Source organism: Ustilago hordei (genome assembly GCF_900519145.1).
Source record: "Ustilago hordei strain Uho2 genome assembly, contig: UHO2_contig_08, whole genome shotgun sequence".
In the NCBI taxonomy this organism is placed as follows: domain Eukaryota; kingdom Fungi; phylum Basidiomycota; class Ustilaginomycetes; order Ustilaginales; family Ustilaginaceae; genus Ustilago; species Ustilago hordei.
The window spans coordinates 106,950-129,220 of record NW_024545262.1 but is presented as its reverse complement, the minus strand read 5'-3'; the positions used below and the strand labels follow the sequence as shown (position 1 = coordinate 129,220).

Sequence of the window (22,271 nt, the reverse complement as noted above, 5' to 3'; positions counted from 1 at the left end):
GTGTTGGTGATAGGGTTGGTGGCATCAACACGAGTGTCCAGTGTGTTGACTTGATGCTTGAAGTGATCCCTGGACCGCAGTGGACTACTGCCTTTGGTTCTATCTTGATCTGGACTGCTAACCTGCTATGAACCACCTTCAGATGTCAGGTAGTGGTGATACAACACATGCACTACAATGAGGAGCAACCTTGATAGATTGCTACTATGCTGACTGAAACTAATATATACTTATGCTGAAGTGATAACTAGTTATGATGGGTGTAGAGTGGATGAGGATCCACTTGACCTTTGATGATGAGAAAGTATGGTTATATACCTCTTCACAGTGTCGCCAGTGATGCTGCTCTTGCTCTCTCTCCAGAGGGTACCTTCTTCATCGAGTACTGTTCAGGGGGCCTCTCCTGCTTGCTTGGCACCCCTGTGCCTCTTGAGCTGTGTCGACTCCTTCAACACTGCTCCTCCTCCTTGCTATCCTGCTTGTTTGGCACCCCTGTGCCTCCTGAGTGGTGACAACTCCTTCGACACTGCTCCTCCTCCTCAGGACCTGCTTGCCAGTTCCCTCTACACTGCTCCTTCTCCTTTGACTGGTGATGGTTCCTTTGACTCTTGTCTCTCGAGCCCCTGAGTGGTAACCATCTGCATGCTCCTTGAGCTTGGTCCTCTTTGTGGCTGTGCCTGCTCCTTGAGCTTGGTCCTCTTCGTGGCTGTGCCTGGCCCTCCTCACATGTGAGTCTGTAGGAGTCCATGGTCTCCATGGAGACTGCACTATGACCATGCTCTCTACTGGTATCGACTAGATCTCTGATACCTGTGCTCCTTCCATATGAACCAGTGACCCTCCTGCTTCTTGAGCATTCAGGCCCATGACAGGCGGTTCACACTGTGGTCCAGCTCTCTTGATCATTAGAACTGAAGGCAGTTGTCCACTGTGGTCTGGGGATCACCTACTCAACTCATTGACACACTGGACACTCATGTCAAAGCCATCACATTAGCATCAGACCTTGGTGCCACCTTATCTCAAGGTATCTATAGGATATTGATTGTGCCAAGCTACCTCTGGATGGAGTGTCCCCAGCAGTCAGTCAAAACCTGTGATAACCTTCAAGCTACCACATATTTGAGTGAGAAAAGTCATAGAAGGCTTCTATGACAGATTTCAGCAAGAATAATAATAAAGGGCCTTTACCACAGATCTTGATAAGATTAGTAGTAGTTGTCTTTTTACTACAGATTTCGGGTTTCAGACGTGTGACCCCTGACAGACAGGAGGTACTGGACTGCAGATGTTGAGCAACACCGCCTACAGTGATTGACTGGACTGCAAGTGTTGAAGAACACTGCCTACAGTTGACTTCCAACAGTGATGCAACACATGCAATCGAGAGGTTGTTGCAAAAGCCCTGCTATTGCAATGATGCAAACATAACTAAGTAAAGAGTAAGTAAATGTAAAGTAGAGTGGATGAGGATCCACTCGCATGCTATGGTGAAGTGAGAGTATTTATGTGTTTGTGAGGTGTCGCCTGCGACACCGCTCCTGCTCCTCCTGAGGAGTGTTTCCAGTTGAAGCATGTGGTGTCTCGGCGATTGAAGCATGCAAATGCAGCCTTCGCCGAGCCCACACATCCAATCACCAACTTTGCTCACTCAGAGTTAGTGCATTGTCTAGGCCAACTGCTGAACCTCAAGACACTGGTCACCAGACAGCCAGTGTTTTCCTCCTCAACCTCTTAGTTATTTCCTCATGCTCCTGCCCTATTGGCTCTTAGTACCACATACATGCATACAGGGAGAGCTGAGGCATATATAAACGCTTGATTCACCATGTACTTAGAAATCATTCATCATCGCAATCGACACTTGTGATCATTGACTTCGACGCACCACCGATTGATCTCGATGACGCTCTTCAACTTTTCTGACCTTCTTGTTCCTCCTCTCCTTGAGCTGTGTGCTGAGCTTCACGGCACTGCTCCTTGTCTCCTTGCTTCTTGTAAGCGGTCGCGCGCCTGAAACCAGATTGGGTACTTCCGGTTGGTTTTGGTGAGATCAATTGAGTATGCCTTATTCGATATGTTTCGGGTGAAAGTAACCAGATGTCATGGGATCGAATGGATGTGCAGGACAAACGGGACTCATATGGAGAGATCTTGCGCAACCATCATGGATTGGGTGAAAGTAGAGTTCCAACAGAGTTCAGTGAGATCAGTAGGATCAACAGCTCTATGACATAACTTGTCAAGATCAGTAGGAACACTGGTCATACTACAGGAGTCAATAGAATCAGCAGGACCACACTCGCTGCTACAGATCTCACAGGAATCGGCCCAAGGGAAACCTCTATTGCTGATACAGCAAGGGGTAACAATGAACAAGGGGGTTGCCACCAGATGAAGTAGGGACCTTGCACAATGATGAAGTTGATGCAAGCAGATGGGTGCTAATGACAGGAGGGTGATGAACAGATGCAAGTTGCCACTCAGATGAAGTGGGGATGGCCCCTGACAATGATGAAGTAGCACAAGAACCATCCATCCACAGGAAGTGAGAGGAGCAGTGACCATGAGAAGTAGCACAAGAAGGATGGACAGGATAGGAAGGATGAGGAGGAGGAGCAGAGTCGACGAGGCCTCCCAGAGTAGGAGCAGCATTGCAGGCGATGCCTCAGGAATGGTTATATAACCATGCCCCTTGTCACAGCAAGCAAGTGGATCCCCATCCACTCTACACCATATATTACTAGCTATAACTTCTCATAAGTATATTTAGTATTCTGTCAGCAAGTTGCAATCATAGTAGTTTGCTTCCATTGTAGCATGTGTGTTGTATCACCATTCACTGACATCCAAAGGCAGTATTAACTGTGGTCCGGATAACAATCGACACTGAAGGTGGTTCATAGCAACCAGCAGTCTGGCTTGTGATCATAGAACCAAAGGCAGTCATCCACTGCAGTCCAGGGATCACTTCAAGCATTCAGTCAACACACTGGACACTTGTGTCAGCACCAACAACACCATTCACACCAGACCTTGGTGTCATCATAATACATTCATAGTATTGATCATGCCAAGCTACCTCTGGATGGAGTGTCCACAGTGGTCAGTCAAAACCTGCAATAACAATCAATCTATCACAGATTTGAGTGAGGAAAGTCATAGAGGCCTCTCTACAACATATCTCAACAAGAATCATAATACACAGCACATTACCACATATCTCGACAGGTTCTGTAGCAGTATTCATTCTACTACCGATTTCAGGTTTCTGGTGTGTGACCTCTGACACCAGACAGTTGAGTTCTGGTAGGTTTCGGCTGACCGCCTTGAACACTCCGTTCAGAGGCTGTGCAGCATGTCCATAACACATTGAGGTGAGAGTGGTATCAGACACAACTCTCCTAATGCAGCACAAGTGTTCATAGTGCTAATTGCTCTTGTTGTCATCTGGACTGCAATAAGACTTATTGCCTACAGATGATGGAATGTACTGGACTGCAAGTGCTTTGACACCACCTACAGTAACTGACTGGACTGCAGATGTTGAGCAACACCACCTACAGGGATAAACTGGACTGCAGGTGTTGAGGAACACCAGCTACAGTTGACATCTGATGGTGATACAACACACATGTTCAAGATGTCATTGCAAAGCTATGCTATTGCAATGATACAAGTCAAGAGTAAGTAAGATAAAGAGTAGAGTGGATGAGGATCCACTCATATGCTATGGTGAAGTGGTAGTATCTATGTGTTTGGAGGGTGTCGTCCATGGCATCGCTCCTGCTCCTCTTGGAGAGTGTTCCCATCCTCCTCCTGTCTCCTCCTCTCCCTTGAGCTGTGTGTTGACCTCCTCAACACTGCCCGTCCTCCTCATGGTTCCCATGTTGGTCCCCTTGGTCCATCTCCCTCTCCTCTCAATCCATGGCTGTTCTCCTGACCCCTATCTGGTGGGCCCCTGACTGTGTGATCACCCTTATTGTCCTGCTCCCATCCATGCAGCCTCCCTTGTGACTGGTCCCATGTGATCCTGAGCAAGCCCCCCCTGTGTGGTAACCTACCTCATGCTCCTGAGCTCTGTCCTCTTCTTGGCTGAACTTGGACCTGCTCCTTGCATGTGAAACCTTTTCTGTTATCCTATCCTTTACCCTTGATGATGGAGACCTTCTCTTCCAAACCTCCCATTGCTTCCTCATCGCCGATTGGCCCGTTCTGTACTGATGGGAGCTTCTTGTGGCGCATTTGGTGAAATCGATTGGAAACTCATGATGCAGTTGTTGTTGGTGAAATCAACTGGAAACCTGTGATCAAGTAGATTTCACATTTTGTGCGCACAAGGCACCCCATACCTCATTTCGGGTCTTCTGCGCAGACCCTATGACAACGTCGATGCCTCACTCCTGTCATAATATAGCAAGATCATCCTCATCCATTGACGTGCCACATAGCCTCTGAATGGAGCATTCAAGGTGGTTAGTCAAGACCTACTCTTATTCATCTTTACAGTACATCCCATGGAATTACAATGTAAGGATATGATTCCCACACTTATCATGGGAATCTGTTGTATTCTGTCATACTAGATTTCTATAGCAGTTTTCAGGTTTCAGGCACGCAACCGCTTACAGTCGCTCGCCCTCACTCCAGCTTGGAGACAAGGGGTACGAGGAATAGGAGCGAAGACAGGACAGGAAGCAGGAGGAGCAGTGCCAAAGGAGAACCTACACTCCCTGAGAGGAGCAAGAGAAGTGTTGCAGGTGACACTGCAAGAACATCTATATAACTACACATTCCCTTTTTCATAGTTGTTGAGTGGATCCTCATCCACTCTATACTTAACTAGCTATATCTTTACCTTATCATATACTTAGTTGTTTCTGTCAACCAGTTGCAATTGCAGGCCATTGCTTCTATTATAGTGAGTGTGTTGTATTACCACTATTTGACAGCATCTGTAGGCAGTACTCTACTGCAGTCTGGATACTGATCAATACAAAAGGCAGACTCTGCAGTCTGGAACTCTTGATCTCCTACCAAAGGCAGTCATCCACTGCAGTCTGGTTATCAATCAATCAACTCAATTGTGCAACTGTCAACATTACAGATGCTCATGTCAACACAGATGCTGTTGCAACACACCCTGGTGTGGTCCAAGTAGGTTCTCTAGGACCTTGATTGTGCCATGCTACCACTGGATGGAATGTCCACAGTGGTTAGTCAGAATGCATTCTAAATCATTGTTACAATCTATTCCAGCAAGAAAGATCATAAAAGGCTTTTACAATAGATTTTGCCAAGACCAATTCTAGTTGGCTTTTACAATAGATTTCGGGTTCCAGGTGTGCGACCGCTGAAAAGTGTCTCCACTGCGGTCCAGTCATCCACCGAAGGCAGTGTCTCTACTGCAGTCTGGCTCAAACCCATCTGCAGGCAATAACTCTATTGTGGTCCAGACACCTCTCAACTACTGTTGAGCAACTGCCAGCATTACAAATACTCATGCTACAACAGATGTCGACATCCTGTACTTGGTATAGTCACAGCAAGACAACCTTATCCCACCCAATGTGCTGTGTATCCTCTGAATGAAGTGCTCACAACAGTTAGTTGAAACCTACCATTACACACCCTTGCAGCATATCTTGTGGAGATCAAAAGTAAGGAAAACCTTGTTGCACTTTTCATGGACATCAGTTATACTAGGTTTCTACAACAGCTTTCAGGTTTCTGGCACGCGACTGCTGACACGTGTGTTGAATTAAATTAAGTAGAAGAGTGGAACTGTGTGAGTTTTATTTCGATCTCACATTTTCATTAGCTTGGCTCACTCGGATCCGTAACATGTTCCACCGTTCCAGCAGGCAAATGGACAGGATACTGGGAAGACATATATACTCGTCATCTTGTTGTACTTGATGGCACCATCGCAATAGGACTTGAAAGACATGTACTTAAGTTACCTGAGGGACCGCCAGCAGTTAGTCGCTGCGAGGACAGGTCAAAAGGACGAAAGACATAAGAAGGCAAAGGATGATTGATGTACGAGTGATTGTAATTTCCAAAGTGAGCGATAGGATCGCCATTGATGTACACACAGAGATAACAGGCTCACGAAAAGAGGACAGAGGGGCAGAGTGGATCCACGTCTAAGACTGTCGAGGGACAGGCTAGACCAGGTCATCCTGCACCTGACTGGGTCTGAAGGGCCAACGGAAAGCCCTCTTGACCTTGGACATGTTGCGCATTTGCTCTGAGTCGGCCTGGCCTGGAAGATTGTAGAAAGGCATTTGCTCAGCACTGTTACTTCGATCAAGAGGCAGGAATGCGCTGCTAGCGTTGAAATGGGGCAAAGAGTCGGCACTAGCATTTGCGCCACCAGAAGACCATTGCATCTTTTGTCGATCGCTGCCATTACGCAGATCAGACTGCCAGACATCGAAGGCGGACCATGATTGTCGGCCGTCTTCCTCGGTGGCGACAGTCGGCTGAAAAGCCTGCTTGATCGCCTCGAAGTTGGATGCATTTTGTAGAGAAGGATTAGCCAGGCCTTGGGAGGCAGTGGGCATCATCTCCCGGACGTCTGTTACAGCAGCGGCGTTGGCACGACGGAAAGCGTTGCGTAACACACTGGTACCAAGGTCGGCATATGCATCCGTGTGGGCGTTGGGCAACTTGTTGATCGAGAGGGCAGCATCGCCATCGAATGGGCTCGAGCTGAAACGCTTTCCAGCTAACGCACGCTGCTCCTCCATTCGAGCCAAAGAATCTACGAGAGGATCTTGTGCTGCGGCCAAGTGAGCATACATCGCTTCGTGTCCATTCAGCTGGGTGGGATGGATTGCAGGATTCCACATGAACGGCTGCGGCTGCGGCTCGGCTCGAGGGTAATCGCGGGAAAAGTCGGCTTGTTGAGCATAGCGAGCATTGTTCTTCTCGAACTGCAGTTGATGCTGAGCGGCTTGCACTTGCTGACGCAATCCATCAATCTCACCGCGTAGCTTCTCAGCCTTCTCCTTAACTTGGCTGATGAGTGCCGAGAGCTGCTGGGATCGTTCAAGTCTCTTCTCAGCGTTGGTGGATTTCTTGTTGATAATGATGGTATGTCTTTTGTTAAGCATTTCCATCTGGTCCTTGCTTTGCTGAATACTGGCCTGCTTGAGAGCGCGAGATGTGTTGGCAGCTTTGAGTCTCCTCTCTGCCTCACGTCGACTGCTTTCAACCTGCCTCTTACTGTCGTCTAAAGCCTTTGTCCTTGTCTTGATATCGGATCTGAGTCTTTCCTCTTCCTTCTTCTTGGCTCGGACCTGCTCAAGGTCAAGCTCGAGCGCTTCGCAAGCACGGGTGGAGGCACTTTTGACAGAGGCTAGCTGTTCCTGAAGATCGACAATCTCGCTTTGAGAGCGAGATACCAAGGCGGTAATACTGAGACAATCCTCGTTTTCCGTATCGAGATTGAGATGGTTATTTGTAGAGGATGCTGTTGTTCCGGGGTGAGCGGTGAGATCGATGCTAGGCGCATGCCGCGGTAGTGGCTGAGCGGTAGCTTGATCTGCGATGGTGTTGAGTGCAAAGTTTGAATTGCGTCGCGATTGAGGCTCGGGGTCAAGGGCACGCATCTCTAGTAGGCCCCAATCAGCGATGTCGGACAAGTTTTCTTCCAACTCCTCGCGACCGGCCTTTGTTGACTGCTGAGGGATCTGCGACCTTGCACTTGGCAGATCGGGGATACCAAAGGCCAGAAGCCACCACTTGCCGAAAGCTCCAATGAAGAGGGATGTGCAATCGATGGAACGGTCGACATTACCAGAGGGAGGCGCATGGGGCCTGTTCTGCTGAGATGTTCTTTGTTGGTCATAAAGGGAGTGACTGGGCATGCTCTGGGAGATGGTGACTATGGAGAGCAAGCCAAGATCTTTGCGATGGAAGGGCGGAGTGCGGAGGGAAAGAGCAACTTTGGAACGGAAAGTGAGAGCGAATGGGCGAGAAGAGTAGGAAGCGGTAGAGAGCAACGAGGAAAAGGCATTGGAGTCGGATTTGCGAGCGGATAGGATGTGCTTGGAGGCTGTATCTGCGAGATTGTCGCTCTGGACATGAGAGCTATGCACGGCATCTTGGTCATCGAGGAGTCTGAGGCGCTGGCGGAAGACAAGGTCTGTAAGGAAGGGCCTGAAAGAGGCCTCACTCGGATTGGTCCAGAAGGCGAAGAGGAGGAGGATGGCGAGAAGCGTCCAAGCGCAAAGAAGAGCTTGAAGATGTTCGAATTGGAGCATGAAAGGAAGAATGGCTACTGGTGTTATAGGAAGTGAGAGGTCTCTTTGGCGACGAAAGAGAGACTGAAGTGCGTTGGCGGGAGTGAGGTGGATGTTGGTGTGGGGGAGTGGTACATTGTGATGGCGGTCAAGTAGGAAGCCAAAGCTTGCACGGAGAGCGGCGCTCAGGGCCATATCAAGAAAGATGTTTGAGGCAATAGTCTGCTCATGCAGTGCCAACGATACAAGAGCGAGGTGGAGAAAGAAGAGATGAAAGATTTTGGAGTTTGCAGCGGAGATTGATGGTCGGTACAGGTCCGAGTGCTGCGGATCACAGCTACTGAGACCTGTCTGCTGTTGGATGCCAGCAGAAGGTGATGGAGTTGCCTAGCTTTGCACTGGCGATGGATGATGGGTCAAGAGCAATTCAAGCGTGGATGGTAGCGGAAAGGCGAGCGGATTTGGTTCAACTGAAAAGCCAAACCAGACGAAAATCGAAAATCTCAAATCTCGGAACTAATCTTGCCGTTCTGTAGTCGGGACTCGGCACTCGGGACTCGGCACTCGGAATGCAAAAGCGGGCACTCTTTCTTGTTAGGTTGATGGGGCCTGAAATTTGGATTCAAAATCTTGAAAAGCGAGAAGATCGCGAGGATCGAGAGATGAGAATTCGAATCGGGCTCGAAAAGCCAAAAAAAAAAGAGCTGGACGAGAGAAAACACGACGGACGAGAGAAAACACGACGAGAGCTGTGAGGGGCTGAGCGTGTCGCCGAATGGACAAGAAAAAGCGCGTGTCGCTGCTCGCTCTGGACTGAACTCTCTTGACTCTCGAACTGGACATTTTAGGCGCGTGAAGAAATAAAGTGGAAATTGCGAAAAAAAAGAGAAAAAAAGAGAAAAAAAAAAAAAAAAAGAAAAGTCGAGAAAGTATAAGAGGAGGACGCGTTTGCAAGTCGGACTTTCCTTCCCGATTTATTTCTCACTTTGTCGCTGTTCGAAAAGCTCACACAGACACGTCGGCAAGTGCTGCTCACGCTGTTTCAACTGCTTCCAATCTCGAATCTCGAATCCATCCATCCATCCATCCATCCACCATCACCGTCACCATCACCTCCATCCATCCATCCATCCATCCATCCATCCACCCTTTCATCCAGCCATCATCCGCTTGGCCGCATACCTGAACCGCCACCCAACCACCTCATTCCTGCTGCTATCCTCTCAACGCTTTGTTCGGTCATCAACACGGCGGTTGCGCATCCATCCTCTGCTTCTGCAACCACCAGCACCGCACCTCTCTTCCCCAACGCATTCAGCCAGCCCACTATGTCTGAGCCTACATTCCACAACAGCACACCCACCAACGGACATGCCCTCCCTACATCCTCCTCGCTTCCTGCAATCGAGTCTTTTGTCAAGCCAAAGACAAATCATGATGCCAGCTTGGCCTCCACCTTCCAAGCCACGCCTGCAAAACTCGAGCCAGCAAATGCTCCCATTCTTCCACCCACTGCAGAGCCCCTCTCGAGCGTCGGTGTTCAGCCAGCCGCGCTAGTCTCACAAGCACAGGCCCAGTCGCAGTCGCAGTCGCAGTCGCAGTCGCAGTCGCAGTCGCAGTCGCAGTCGCAGTCGCAGTCGCAGTCACAGTCGCAGTCGCAGGGCTTCACTGCACAGTCTGCTCCACGACAACTGACCGATTCCGATGCAGTCGAGGTCAAACCTTATCACGGCCCCATCGAGATCACCCCAGCTCAGCTGAAATTCGCACAAAGTACACTCAAATCTCTCAAAACTCGACGCGAGGCGGCAGCCTTCCTTGTCCCTGTCGACCCCATCGCTCTCAGCATTCCTCACTACCCCACAATTGTCAAGAGACCCATGGACTTTGGCACCATCGACATCAAGCTCGCCTTGACTGCCCTCGTCCTTAAGCCCAACTCAAAGCCAGGCGACAAGGTCAAGTCAGCGCGCAAGTTTGGTCTTGATCAGAACAAGGACTACTACCGACGCATTCACGACTTTGACACCGACGTGCGCCAGGTCTTTTTCAACTGTGGACTCTTCAACGGTCCGGACAGCCCTTACACGCATAACGCTCAAGTCCTCGAAGCCGCATTTGACAAGTACATGAACGAGCTTCCCGCTCCCAACTCGTCCGAGTCGTCTGCGGATGCCTCTGCAGCACGTGCTCGTCGTCCATCCAACCCTGTCCCTACCATTCGTCGCTCTTCCTCCGATCTCGGCGGCAGACCGAAACGAGAGATCCATCCCCCTCCGCCCAAGGACCTTCCCTGGGCCAACGAGCCCCAAAGTGCTTCATCATCTTCCGAGATGCGTAAAGCGGCACGACGAAAGGCCGCCAAGAAGGCCGCTGGATCCTCAGCACGCGAGCAGGCGCACCACGCCAAAGTGGCCCAAGACGAGTTGCGTTTCTGCACCAGAATCATTGACGACTTGCTTAAGCCAACTTACTCGAATCTTGCCTGGGTTTTTTACGACAAGCCTACCATGGACTTTGACTGGGCGCCTGCCTACTTCCAGATGATCAAGAAGCCCATCGCACTTCGTGACATCCAGAAGAACATCAGGGCCGGTCAGTATGCGCATGCCGACGAGTTTGACGCCGACATGCAGTTGCTCTTCCAAAACTGCTTCACCTTTAACCAACCTGGCTCGGACGTCGCCTTGATGGGCGAAAAGCTCAAGGCGGTGTATGAGGACAAGATGTCTCGCAAGCCCGCTCCCGCCCCTCTGCCGGACTATGAAGAAAGCGACGAGGAGGACCAAGGTGCAGACGAGGACCAAGATGATGTGCAACCCGAATTCCTGGCCACGCTTCAAGAGCAGATCTCACAGCTCTCTTCCACCCTGGCCATGCTGGAAGGTGCAAAGAACCAGAACGCTGGTTTGATTGCCAACACGAAAAACATGCTGGCATCCTTACAGGAGAGCTACGCCAGCTCAGGAGGATCCAAGAAGAGCAAGAGCAAGGGGACAAAGAGGAAAGCATCCGAGAGCGGCGCAGCGAGCAAGAAGAAGAGTAAAGCCAAGTCTGCTGGCAGTCCTTCAGCTTCAGCTTCAGCTTCAGCGGCAGCGGCAGAATACGTGCCCGCCAAAAAGGCCAAGTCGGCAGGCTCGGCTTGTAAGAAGAAGCCATCTACGAGCAACAAGAAGGACCGCTCCAGCCGCCGAGATGACAACAGCGACGAGGACATCCGCACCGTCACCTACGAACAGAAGGAGGAGTTGGCGGCCAAGATTACGGAACTGTCAGAAGAGCGTCTAGATGGCGCGATCCGCATCATCAACGAGGACAAGCCACCGAACGAGAACGATGAAGAGGAGATTGAGCTCGACATTGACGAGTTGTCGCCCAAGACGCTGTACAAGCTGTACAAGTACGTGGTGCGACCCAAGAAGCCAGCGCCTACGCCCAACAAGAACAGCAAGTCGGCGCCTTTGGATGGACGTAAACGTGGCACAGGTGGTATCAAGAAGAAGAACTTGGACGAGGGCGAAGAGGCTGAGAGGATCGCACGTTTGCAGGAGCAGCTGAACCAGTTTGGTAATGCAGATGCTATCATTGGCGGTGTAGGTGGAGCAGCAGGAGGACACGATGATCTCGTTCACTCGGAAAGCTCTTCCGATGAGAGCGGCTCGGACTCGGATTCGGATTGAGAGCGCTAAAGTCAGCAATGCCCACCGAATGCGATTCTCGAGATGAGCTCCAGGTTTGGAGGCTTTGAGCCGCACAAGCATTCAACGGTCTGCAGACATGTACCAACCTAGACACGCTCATAATGCCACTCGAGAGGATGCCACGAGCGACAGCTACGAAGCGACTGAAAGTGATTTGACTTGGAGCATTCCAAAAGGCGAAAGCAGCCACTGCATAAGCGAGACGATCCGAGCAGCCACCAACGCTCAGAACGCCCAACAAATGAACGCCAATCGATGGCCATCTTGTGTCTTTGATCGAGTATATGAGGTTTTGTATGTTCAGACCTCGCTTTTGCTGGGCTGGAATGGAGAGAAGCGAAATCTGAATCAATGCTTTTGCTTTTTCTTTTTCTTTTTCTTTTTCTTTTTTACTCGATTTTTGCAGATGCGTAAGCGAGGTTTTCTAGGCTTTCAGCAGCCATTCTGTCTCTCTGTTAGTTAAAATTAGGCTTGGATTGCGGTTGGATTGAATTTCCCCGCACAAGTGAGCAGCCGCTCTGTCCTCTTTTCCTCTCACCGCGATGATCTCGTTCGACTATCATCACCACCACCATCACCACCACCATCATCACCACTCCCAGGGTAGCATAGCACCCATCGGCCACCAAATCACTCAAAGATGGCTTCTGGATTCATCGACTATTCCAAGCGTCGTCGCGCATCCGATGCTGCCTCACAACGGGGTGACGACCTTGAGAGCAACGCAGATGTTCCTACCCGCGCCGCACCACGTCGTGCCCAAGCAGATGATGCCTCTTTCCAAGATGGATCGGCCCAGTTCGACGGTCGCCAGGTCGAGCCATCTCGGCCTCCGCGTGTCGAGATCAGGAGAGACCCCGGCGCTCAAGAGTATTATCATCGCGATGAGAGACCTTTCTTCGACCCGACTTTCCCCGGTTATCAGGAGGAAGCTCCGCTCGAGATGCCCTTCTTCGACCACGTCGTTGCTGGCTATGGAAACTACGGTACATTCCAACGCATCCGCCTCAACATCCGACAGGCCATCTCCTTTGTCCTCAGCACTGCCGCACTCGGCATCGTTCTTGTCGCTGCTTACTTTGCCTACTTGAACCCCTTCAAAAAGTCTCCACCAAAGGCCAAAGCCGATCGCGAATACGAGCGCAGGATCACCGGTGAGAGGGGTTCCGGAAGACCTGCTTACTATGCCGAATTCTGGGGTTACCAGTGCGACGAGCACGAAATCGTCACCCAAGGCGGTTGGATTCTCAAAGCTCATCGCATTTCAGACCCTCGTCGTAGCGGTGCAGTAGGTCATCCTGTTGTTCTTCAACACGGTATTCTTTGCAACTCGTCCCACTTTGTTGTCAACGAAGAACGTTCCATGGCTTTCTGGCTCGTCGATCAAGGTTTCGACGTTTGGATCACCAATATCCGATCCAACTTCAAAGCCGCTCATACCCAATATACTCGACCCGATCCACGTTTCTGGGCTTGGGGTCTTAAAGAGCTTGCCTTTGATCTTGGCGATCTTGTCGATTACATCACTGCTGCTACCGGTCGTCCTCAACTTGCCTATGTTGGTCACTCGCAAGGTTCGGGATCGATGTACCTTGCTCTTAGTCCTGGTATCTGTCCCCAAATAGGCAACAAGCTTAGCTGCTTTGTTGCTCTTGGCCCCTCTGTCTATGCTGGATCGGTGTTGCGAAGGTTCCCGTTCTCATTACTTCGTCAATTCCGTTCGCGCAAGTGGTGGGGGTTGGTCTTTGGAGTTCGCGAGTTCATGCCGGCTATTGGTATTGCACAGGAGTTCCTGCCTACCTTTTGGTTTGGTCATATTGCCTATGTTATCTTTGCGTTTTTGTTTGGTTTCCATGATCACAATTGGCTTGGACGTCAAAAACCCAAGATGTTTCGTACGGTTCCCATCCCAACTTCTTCCGAACTTCTCTATTGGTACATGTCAGGTTTCTCCCACCGAGGATGCATTTTCGATCCACGCATTTCAGATCCTTGGTTCCCAGCAAGTTTCCCACCGCATTCCATCTTCTACGGTGATATCGACTATCTTGTACTTGGCAAACCTCTGGTTCAACGTATTCAACGCATCGAGAAAAACATAGAGATGATTCATACAGTCGAGTTGCAGAACTATGAACATCTCGATATGATCTTTGGTGTCGACGCTTTCAGAACTGTCTTCCCCGCGATTAAAGATACCATCTTACAGACCATCAACCCGCAGCAGTTGGCTCCAGAAATGTCGGAGCGCCCTTGTCCATACTAAGCTGCAGCCACTGGAGTCCTTTTTGTTCGCTTGCCTCTGTTTCCTTGTCTCTGATTCCATGGTGCCTCCTCCCACAGAATCTGGCATGCTCGGCAGGTGTTTGGACATGCTGCTGATAACGTTTGCATTACAGTTGTTTGCATTCCTTTTCCTTTTCCTTTTCCTTTTCCTTTTCCTTTTCCTTAGTTGCTCGTTTGGATTCGTTCTTTTCGCTCCGTTTGTTCGGATTTGTTTTCCTTGCTTACCAGCTTTGCTTCACGTATCAAGATAGCTAAGGTTCACAGTTTGATTCTCTTCTATCAAAAGTGTGCGGATGTATGTGCGAGTTATCATTGCGCTATGATCGACAGCCTAGCAAAGCGAACCTGAACTATCCACCTCGCCAAGTCACATATGTCTTGACAGGTCCAGCGTAGAACGCAAAGCCCGGTTAGGCGAAAAAGAGAGCATCGCCAATCTTGAAAGTCGTACTGTTCGCTAACACCGAAATGGGAATAGCACACTCCACTGTTTCCAGCTTTGTTTCTCGTGCCATGCCGATCGTAGTTAGTAGGGTTGCTGCTTGGTTGTTGATATAGTGTGTTGCTGGACCTGCTAGACTGTCTAGAGCTGTGAGGTTGATATGGTATTTTGCAAACCCGTCTGTTGGGCTAGGGACGAGGTGTGGAGGGGGAAGTAGATTGCTTTGTTGCAGTTTCTGTGTTGCGCCTTGCGCTTGCTTTGCTTTTGCTAGAGTTTTGGTTGCCGAGATGGTTAGGAAGGATAGTCGGACGAGCCAGATGAGTTTTACTCCACTAGTCACGAATTCGGGCGATGCGCTGGAAGGGATTGAAAGGTCGAAAGCTGCACGGCCCTTGTCGAGAACGCTTTCGTGGTGTTCTGCGTGAACGATCCTTGTTGCTCTCTGCGACGGTCCAGCTGGGAGAGTAGCAATCGAGGGTTGAATTTCTTCCAACGTTTCCAGTACCGCAGACATCCGAGCTATGCGAGCGAGAGACTGAGAGTTATTAATGTTGATAACCCCCGTGATCGTTTCTCCCAGCCGATAACGAGACCGGACGAGCGTTAGGACAGCTGCTACTTTTCCATCCTTTGAAATATCGTAAGAGACCTTGGTTGCCGTTCGCGCTAAGGCTTCTACTGCAGCTTTGCACGAATTGCTACTGTTGTGGTTGTTGCAGGCTTGTATGGTGGAGATGCGCAACTCGGGTGTAGGTGTGTCATCTGAAGCTTTACTCTTGAGTAATTGCTTTGTGTACTCTTGCAGATCCTTCTTTTGGATCTGAGTTGTCGCATTTGCCTTTCTCCCACCCTGTCCTGACAAGACCGCCGCTGGAGTCTTGTCATCATCGCCAACGACCTCCACCACAGCCTCTTCCTTTGTCTGAATCACCGGATTCATCAAATCGTAAAAAGGCCTAAACCCACTCGCCCCTACATAACCATACACTCTAATCGGAATGGAAATCAACCTCCCCTCCTTCCGCCCTTGTGGCATCCGCAAGCGATTGGTTCCCAGACTGAGCACGTACTTGATCCTTATCGCTTTCCCGCTATACGAAGGGGGCAAATCCACAGGCAACCTCAACCTAAACTGAAACCTCTTGCTTTCCCCCGGAGCCAAGAGCAAATCGACGGCAACAATGCTGGGAGGGGTGGAAAAAGTGGGTACGCTACGACTCTGCATTGTTCTCTCTTGTGCGTCTTGCAATGTCGATCCTGTTCTGCTATGCGACTGAAGCCTACTGCCACCAAAGGGACTGCGGAGAATACTGCTCCATTTGGAGCCACCTGCTCCCTGCTCATCCGCATCCGAGGTCTGTGCGAGATCTCCACCACCCAAGGTCCTGGGTGTACCCGGTAGAGAATGCGGAGTTGCATTTGCACCGGTCAAATCACCATAGGCCAACCTCCTTTTCAAATTCTCAAAGTCACCGGGTTTGATGAGGCTTTCATCTATCTCTATCGTCCCTGCTAATTGTGCGAATGACCATAAAACCTTCTCGGTTCCAGGCGACAACATGTCCGATGGTGGGTAGATCGCCCTTTTCACGCCCTGACCCGTGGTGGTGGAAGGAGAAGATCGACGCTTCGAGTGGGACCAATCGGTGACAGACTCTCGAAAGACGCTCTCCATTGTATCGTTCCTTCCCAGGCTGTAGAAGGATGTGTTGGGGTCGGGTTGGTGACTGAGCCATGAAGTTGGAGTAGCAGCAGTTGGGATAGCCGAGGCAAGGTTTGAATCGAGAGAATCGAGTTGAAAGGCTTCTGTGAGGTCTTGTGCTTGTACTTGAGCTACTGATTTCTTGCGCGAGTGGGAGTGGTTTGGTGAGATCATAGCAGAAGGTGTCCTCTTGGTGTTGAGACCTGGGAGGGAGGATATCCTCGAGGGAGGGTTAGGGGAGAACCGGTTCGAGTCGGCAGCCGGTAGCTTGGTCGGAGTAGCAGCAGAGGCGGGCAGAGTTGGTCGACCGAGCCCCAAATTCGGCCTTGGCCTTTGCGAAGAAGTCAAGGAGACAGACTGCGTGGAGCGATGCGAACCTGCCCCGCCTCCTGAAACAGACCAGGGATGAACAAAGTGCGTCGTAGAAGGCAAAGGCATACTCATTCCAATCAAGTTCCTTCTCTCAGGCAGCACATGGCCATCCAGATGCCTCGATGCTTCCCCTGACCGTGCTGAGGCGGGGAGATTGGAAGAGGAACCCCAGGAATGATTGCCTCGCCCTAGAGCTCGGATGTCTACACTGCGAGATTTGGAATGGGTAGGTATGGACGAAACAACTCTCCTAGCCGCCTTATCATCGAAAGAAGGGCGACCAGGAGAAGCTTGTAGTGAGGAGCCGGCTGCTGATGGCAACTCGCCTTGAAGAAGAGGCTGGGTGTGGGCAAGACGTTGGTTGGTATTGGTGAAGGTGATTTGACAGAGAAAGTCTTCGCCGGCGAAGAAGGAGGACTGTAGAGGGCGCATGGCGACTTTGAGGGATGAGGAGTGATGTCGACTGCCAGAGGACTGCGACATTGTGGCCAAGGCGTTGGTGTAGCGGGCTATCCAAGTTGTGGTGGAGAGGAGAGTAGTTACACAGCGTTGCGAGTTGCGAATGGGCCAACACTTCTGGAGGCTAAAATGCAAAAATGTTACATCTCAGCCTTACTCACAGAACGGCCTTTTTTTAATTTTTGGCGTGTTTTTGTGTGTTAGGCCTACAAACCCTAACAGAGGAAATTAACTGAGCCACGGCCAGAGGATAATTAGTAATGCGATTCAATTCTTCTTGTGCGAACCTGACTGAGTACTAGCTTGATCGCCTTGATCTCAACACCTTGCCTTCATCCCAACACCATCCTCGTCCCCACTACTGCTCTAAGACGGCTGTCGCTTCTACAATGCCGTCAAAGAAGCCATCAACTCCGCTTCCAAAAGGTCAAGCCTCGTTGTCCACCTTTTTCGGCGGTGGTGGTGGGGCAAAAAGTGCAGGTCCTGCCTCAAGCCTGGCTTCTTCCCAGGAGGCCCCTTCGGCCACACGCACCTCTCCAGCCACAAAGAAAGCGCAACCTACCTCCAACTATCTCGCCGACAAGACGCGAAGCTCGACAAGTCGTCGTTCAACCACAGCTACCAAAGCGGATCCTATGGTGATTGACGATTCGGACAACGACGATGACGACGACGACAGGCCCGCTCCCAAAGCGAAAGCTAAGCCTGCCTCTGCGAAGAACAGCCCCAGGAAGTCAACAACGATAAAGCGCAAGGCAAAGGATGGTTCTTCGGATGACAACCAGGATGACGATTACAACGATGAGGAGGATGAGGATGAGGATGAGGAATTTAAACCTGCGCCCAAGCGGCCAGCTACTACTGCGTCCAAGGCTAAGGCGGCTACATCCACCGCAACTCAGCCTACTCGACCGGCCGCAGCGAACGCGAAAGCAATCAAGATTGACGATAGCCATGATGAAGAGGATAGCGAGTTCGAAGCTGCACCACCAGCCAAACGCATCACTAGTGGGAACAAAGGTGCTGCTCCTGCTAAAGCTTGGCCTGCTAAGAAACCCGCCCCTGCCCCTGCCCCTGCCCCTGCTGCTGCTACTACTAAAGCTGATGCTCAACCCCCCACAGCGGCACCAGCAGCCAAAGCGAACTGGAGAGAGATGCAAGCGCGTCGAGCAGCGGGTCCCTCGGCCCCTGGATCCAAAGAAATCCCGCAGGGCGCACCGAACTGTCTTGCCGGCCTCACGCTCGTCTTCACGGGCGAACTCTGCTCTCTGAGTCGCGAAGAAGCTGTGGAACTAGCCAAACGCTACGGAGCACGGATCACGGGATCGCCATCCTCGAAAACTTCTTACGTTGTGCTTGGCCAAGGAGCAGGACCTAAGAAAATGGATTCCATCCATAAAAACAAAATCCCCACCCTCGACGAAGATGAATTCCTCAACCTCATCCGCACCCGTGCCGCGGGTCAACTGGATGACAAGACCAAAGCCAAGATGAAAGCGGAGGAGGACAAGATCGAGCAAGTTGCCAAAACTCTCGGTCCTCCTTGCCAAGGTGCAGGTGCAGGTGCAGGTGCAGGTGCAGATGTGGATGCGGTGGAATATGGGAGTATGTTGTGGACTACAAAGTATGCTCCCAAGCAGATGAAGGATCTGGTTGGCAACAAAGCGGCGGTGGAGAAGTTAGCGGGATGGTTGAGGGTTTGGCCTGAATCGTATCGAAGTGGCTTTAAAAAGCCGGGCAAGGATGGCATGGGCATTTACCGAGCTGTGTTGATATCCGGTAGTCCAGGGATCGGAAAGACTACGTCTGCCCATCTCGTGGCGAAAAGGGAAGGGTATTCACCATTGGAATTCAACGCGAGCGATGCTAGAAGTAAGAAGCTAATCGAAGCTATGCTTGAGGATACGATTAACAACAAGAGTTTGGATAGTTGGTATAACCCCCGTGGTGGCACGGGGAGTCATGTGGCGAGGATGCATGAGAGGACTGTGTTGATTATGGACGAGGTGGATGGGATGTCTGGAGGTGATCGTGGTGGAATAGGTGCGATTAATGCTTTGATTAAGAAGACCAAAGTGCCGATTATTTGCATCTGCAATGATCGAAGAGATCAGAAGATGAGGCCTTTTGAGCATACGACGTTTAACCTTTCTTTCCGTAAGCCTGACGCTGCTCAGGTCAAGTCGAGGATGTTGTCGATTGCGTTTCGAGAAAAGTTAAAGATACGAGGGGAAGTTATGGCGCAACTTATCGAAGCAGCTCGATCAGATATCAGAAGCCTCATCAATATGCTTTCTGCTTGGAAGCTGAGCAAAGATACGATGGATTTCGACGAAAGCAAACTTCTCTCTTTCGACCAAGCCAAACCTGGTCTGGCAACACCTTTCTCTCTATACTCAGACTTGAGCAGTGCCTCCATGTTCGGTACGACCTCGAGAAAAACTTTGAACGACAAAGCGGAACTATACTTCCAGGACCATTCTTTCCTACCACTCATGGTTGCCGAAAACTATGTCAAAGCCCGACCTATACTTCTCAGCCAAGATTCAGGTCCAATGAAAGAGGTTAAGCATTTACACCTACTAAGCAAAGCATCCGAAAGTATCAGTGATGGTGATATGATTGATCGAATGATCCACGCTTCCGAACCACACTGGTCTCTAATGCCCCTCCACTCAATCGCTTCAAGTGTTCGACCATGTAGTTTCATCTACGGCGGTACACAAACAGGCTTCCCCACCTTCCCCAGCTGGCTCGGCCAAAATTCCAAACAGCAAAGATTGCTCCGATCCCTAGTGGATCTGCAGGCCAAGATGAGTCTCATCTCTTCAAGCAGTCGACATGATCTTCGGCAGCACTATGTTCCAACTATGTGGACGATGCTGGTCAATCCAATCCTACAGCAAGGTTCGAATGGAGTGGACAAGGTGATTGATTTGATGGATGAATACTATCTCGGCATTGCAGATAGGGAGGCGATACTCGAGTTAGGACTGGAACCGCACAATGCCGAGATTGTGTTGAAGAAGGTTGCTAGTGCGGTGAAAGCGGGATTTACGAGGAAGTATAATTCGACTAGTCATCCGATAGCCTTCAATCGAGGTCTCGATGTGGGGGGTATCAAGAAGGTTGGTAAAGAGCCGGTGCCTGATTTGGAGGATGTAGTTGAAGAAGAGGTTGTCCCAGAGGAGGAGGAGGAGGTGGTGAATGAGGATGAGGATGACTTGGGCAAGGATAAGCTTGTGAAGAAGTCTAAAGCTCCGGTGGGGGTTAAAGAGAAGAGTAAAGCTGCTGCTCGAGGTGGCAGAGGCAAGGCTAAAAGAACCAAGTGATTCCATACCTTTCTTCGTGGCGCTTGTTTTGCGGGTGAAATGCAATTGCAAGCTTCTTCTCTATCGCTGCTATCGCTGCTATCGCTGCTATCGCTGCTATCGCTGCTATCGCTGCTATCGCTGCTGTGACTGCTATGGCTGCTAACTAGTATCAACTTGCACCAACTCATACTCGACCTCTTTCAAAAGCGCATGTTCTCGGACTGCACATCTACCAAAAGCAACCCAGTGTGGCACTTGGCTCAGTGGGTCGAGAGGAAAAGCAAAGTGGCTACAGTTTGGATGTTTGCTTGGATCGACCATGTTGGCAGCTGCATGGTTGTTCGGGATTGTGGATGAGAGAGCTTTTTGGAGTAAGTCTGGATAGGATGTGGAGAGGTTGTGGATGGAGAGGAGCGTGCGGGATTGAGTTGCGAGGCGATCTGATCGTTCGAGGTGAGCGTGTTGTTGTTGGATTAGCTTTTGCATTTCATCCAACCTGAACCTTTCCGTAGGGGATGTGGACGAGGAGAGTTTGCGGAGGAGGATAGAAGAATCATGTCTATGCAGCTTTCGTAATACGGCACTTTCGATCAGTCGACAGATGCCGAGCAGTACATCGTTTCCCAAGTCACTCTGCGCATTTGTCGCATATCGCAGCAAGCCGAAGAGTGAGATCCAATTCTTGGCGATGCAGGAGCAGGATGCGAGGTCGTCCAGCCAGAATGCATAGCAGAAGAGTAGAACAGCGTCTAGTTGTTGCAACGCAGAAAGCTCCGTTGGTCGAGCAGCAAGGTATGAGGGGCGAGAGGAGGAGAGAGAGCAAGCGCGAGCATCGGCAGTGTGTTTCAGCTGGCGCGCTGCTGTACGGTAGGATGCTGCAAGGGTGGTCAAGGCTGATGGTGCAAGAGAGCCTGTTCGGGCGATGATGCGAGGTGTGGTTGTTGCGATAGTGGCGATGATGGGAGGCGAGGGGCTACGAGAAGCTCTAACCCGTTTCCTAGCCAACCCCGCGGCATCTTGCAACTCTTGCTCTTCCCCCCTCTCACTCCTGCCAACATACTTGGGACTTGGTGGAGGACTGGGCAACTGGAGCAGCGGCAGGCTGGGCAAATCGGACAACAACCTTTTCCTCCTCTTGATCTCCTCTGCATTCATATTCCTACTCGGAAAACGGGGTTTAACGGCCAAGCCGTTCCAAGAGTTGACTGCCAAATGATGGTGCGGTGAAGAAGAAGAAGAAGAAGATGATGATGACGATGATGATGATGACGATGACGACGACGACTTTGCAGAAGAGGCTGCTGTATTGTGGACCTGAAGTGCTGCTGCGCTGCTGCCGTTGACTAAAAGGTCAGGTGGAGTGCAGAGACTGCTGGATCCGGCACCGGAGGAAGAGATCGTGGAAGCTGGACTCGGGTGCGAGCTGGAATAGTACGGCGAGGTGGAGTGCGAGGCAGGGACGAAGGATTCGGGTGAAGCTGAGGCATAGGATGAGGAGCTATTGTAATGGCAATGGTTGTGGACATGGGAGAGGTAGCGAGATGATCGATCATTGGAGGCTGCTGCAGAGCGAAGAGGAGGCTGTGGGAGAGGATGACGCATTCGTATTGGTGGAGCGGCGAGGCTAGGTGAAGAGACGGATGCTGGTTGGGGGGAAAAGCCGCAGTGGCGATGATGATGGGGTTGCGAAGCTGCAGCTGCTGTTTGAATGAAAGCCGCTTTTGGTGAAATGAAGAGAGCCGT

At 50.7% G+C, this 22,271-nt stretch overlaps 7 protein-coding genes across 7 annotated transcripts; 3 read left to right on the top strand and 4 right to left on the bottom strand.

Annotated features, from left to right (window-relative positions):
• Positions 1-2,139: 2,139 nt before the first annotated feature.
• Positions 2,140-2,655, bottom strand: UHO2_04170 (uncharacterized protein; the record flags this gene model as incomplete). Its single annotated transcript, XM_041555843.1, has 1 exon — positions 2,140-2,655. The coding sequence occupies one exon, from the start codon at positions 2,653-2,655 to the stop codon at positions 2,140-2,142; it is 516 nt and encodes a 171-aa protein (XP_041411777.1).
• Positions 2,656-6,170: 3,515 nt separating this feature from the next.
• On the bottom strand, positions 6,171-8,447 carry UHO2_04169 (uncharacterized protein; the record flags this gene model as incomplete). Its single annotated transcript, XM_041555842.1, has 1 exon — positions 6,171-8,447. One exon carries the CDS (start codon positions 8,445-8,447, stop codon positions 6,171-6,173), a length of 2,277 nt encoding a protein of 758 aa, XP_041411776.1.
• Positions 8,448-9,580: 1,133 nt separating this feature from the next.
• UHO2_04168 (uncharacterized protein) lies at positions 9,581-11,932 on the top strand (the record flags this gene model as incomplete). The annotated part of the gene is made up of 1 exon (XM_041555841.1): positions 9,581-11,932. The coding sequence occupies one exon, from the start codon at positions 9,581-9,583 to the stop codon at positions 11,930-11,932; it is 2,352 nt and encodes a 783-aa protein (XP_041411775.1).
• Positions 11,933-12,593: 661 nt separating this feature from the next.
• Positions 12,594-14,219, top strand: UHO2_04167 (uncharacterized protein; the record flags this gene model as incomplete). The annotated part of the gene is made up of 1 exon (XM_041555840.1): positions 12,594-14,219. One exon carries the CDS (start codon positions 12,594-12,596, stop codon positions 14,217-14,219), a length of 1,626 nt encoding a protein of 541 aa, XP_041411774.1.
• A 430-nt stretch (positions 14,220-14,649) lies between these two features.
• On the bottom strand, positions 14,650-17,238 carry UHO2_04166 (uncharacterized protein; the record flags this gene model as incomplete). The annotated part of the gene is made up of 1 exon (XM_041555839.1): positions 14,650-17,238. One exon carries the CDS (start codon positions 17,236-17,238, stop codon positions 14,650-14,652), a length of 2,589 nt encoding a protein of 862 aa, XP_041411773.1.
• Positions 17,239-17,603: 365 nt separating this feature from the next.
• On the top strand, positions 17,604-20,546 carry UHO2_04165 (uncharacterized protein; the record flags this gene model as incomplete). The annotated part of the gene is made up of 1 exon (XM_041555838.1): positions 17,604-20,546. The coding sequence occupies one exon, from the start codon at positions 17,604-17,606 to the stop codon at positions 20,544-20,546; it is 2,943 nt and encodes a 980-aa protein (XP_041411772.1).
• Positions 20,547-20,687: 141 nt separating this feature from the next.
• On the bottom strand, positions 20,688-22,130 carry UHO2_04164 (uncharacterized protein; the record flags this gene model as incomplete). Its single annotated transcript, XM_041555837.1, has 1 exon — positions 20,688-22,130. The coding sequence occupies one exon, from the start codon at positions 22,128-22,130 to the stop codon at positions 20,688-20,690; it is 1,443 nt and encodes a 480-aa protein (XP_041411771.1).
• Between the last annotated feature and the right edge of the window lie 141 nt (positions 22,131-22,271).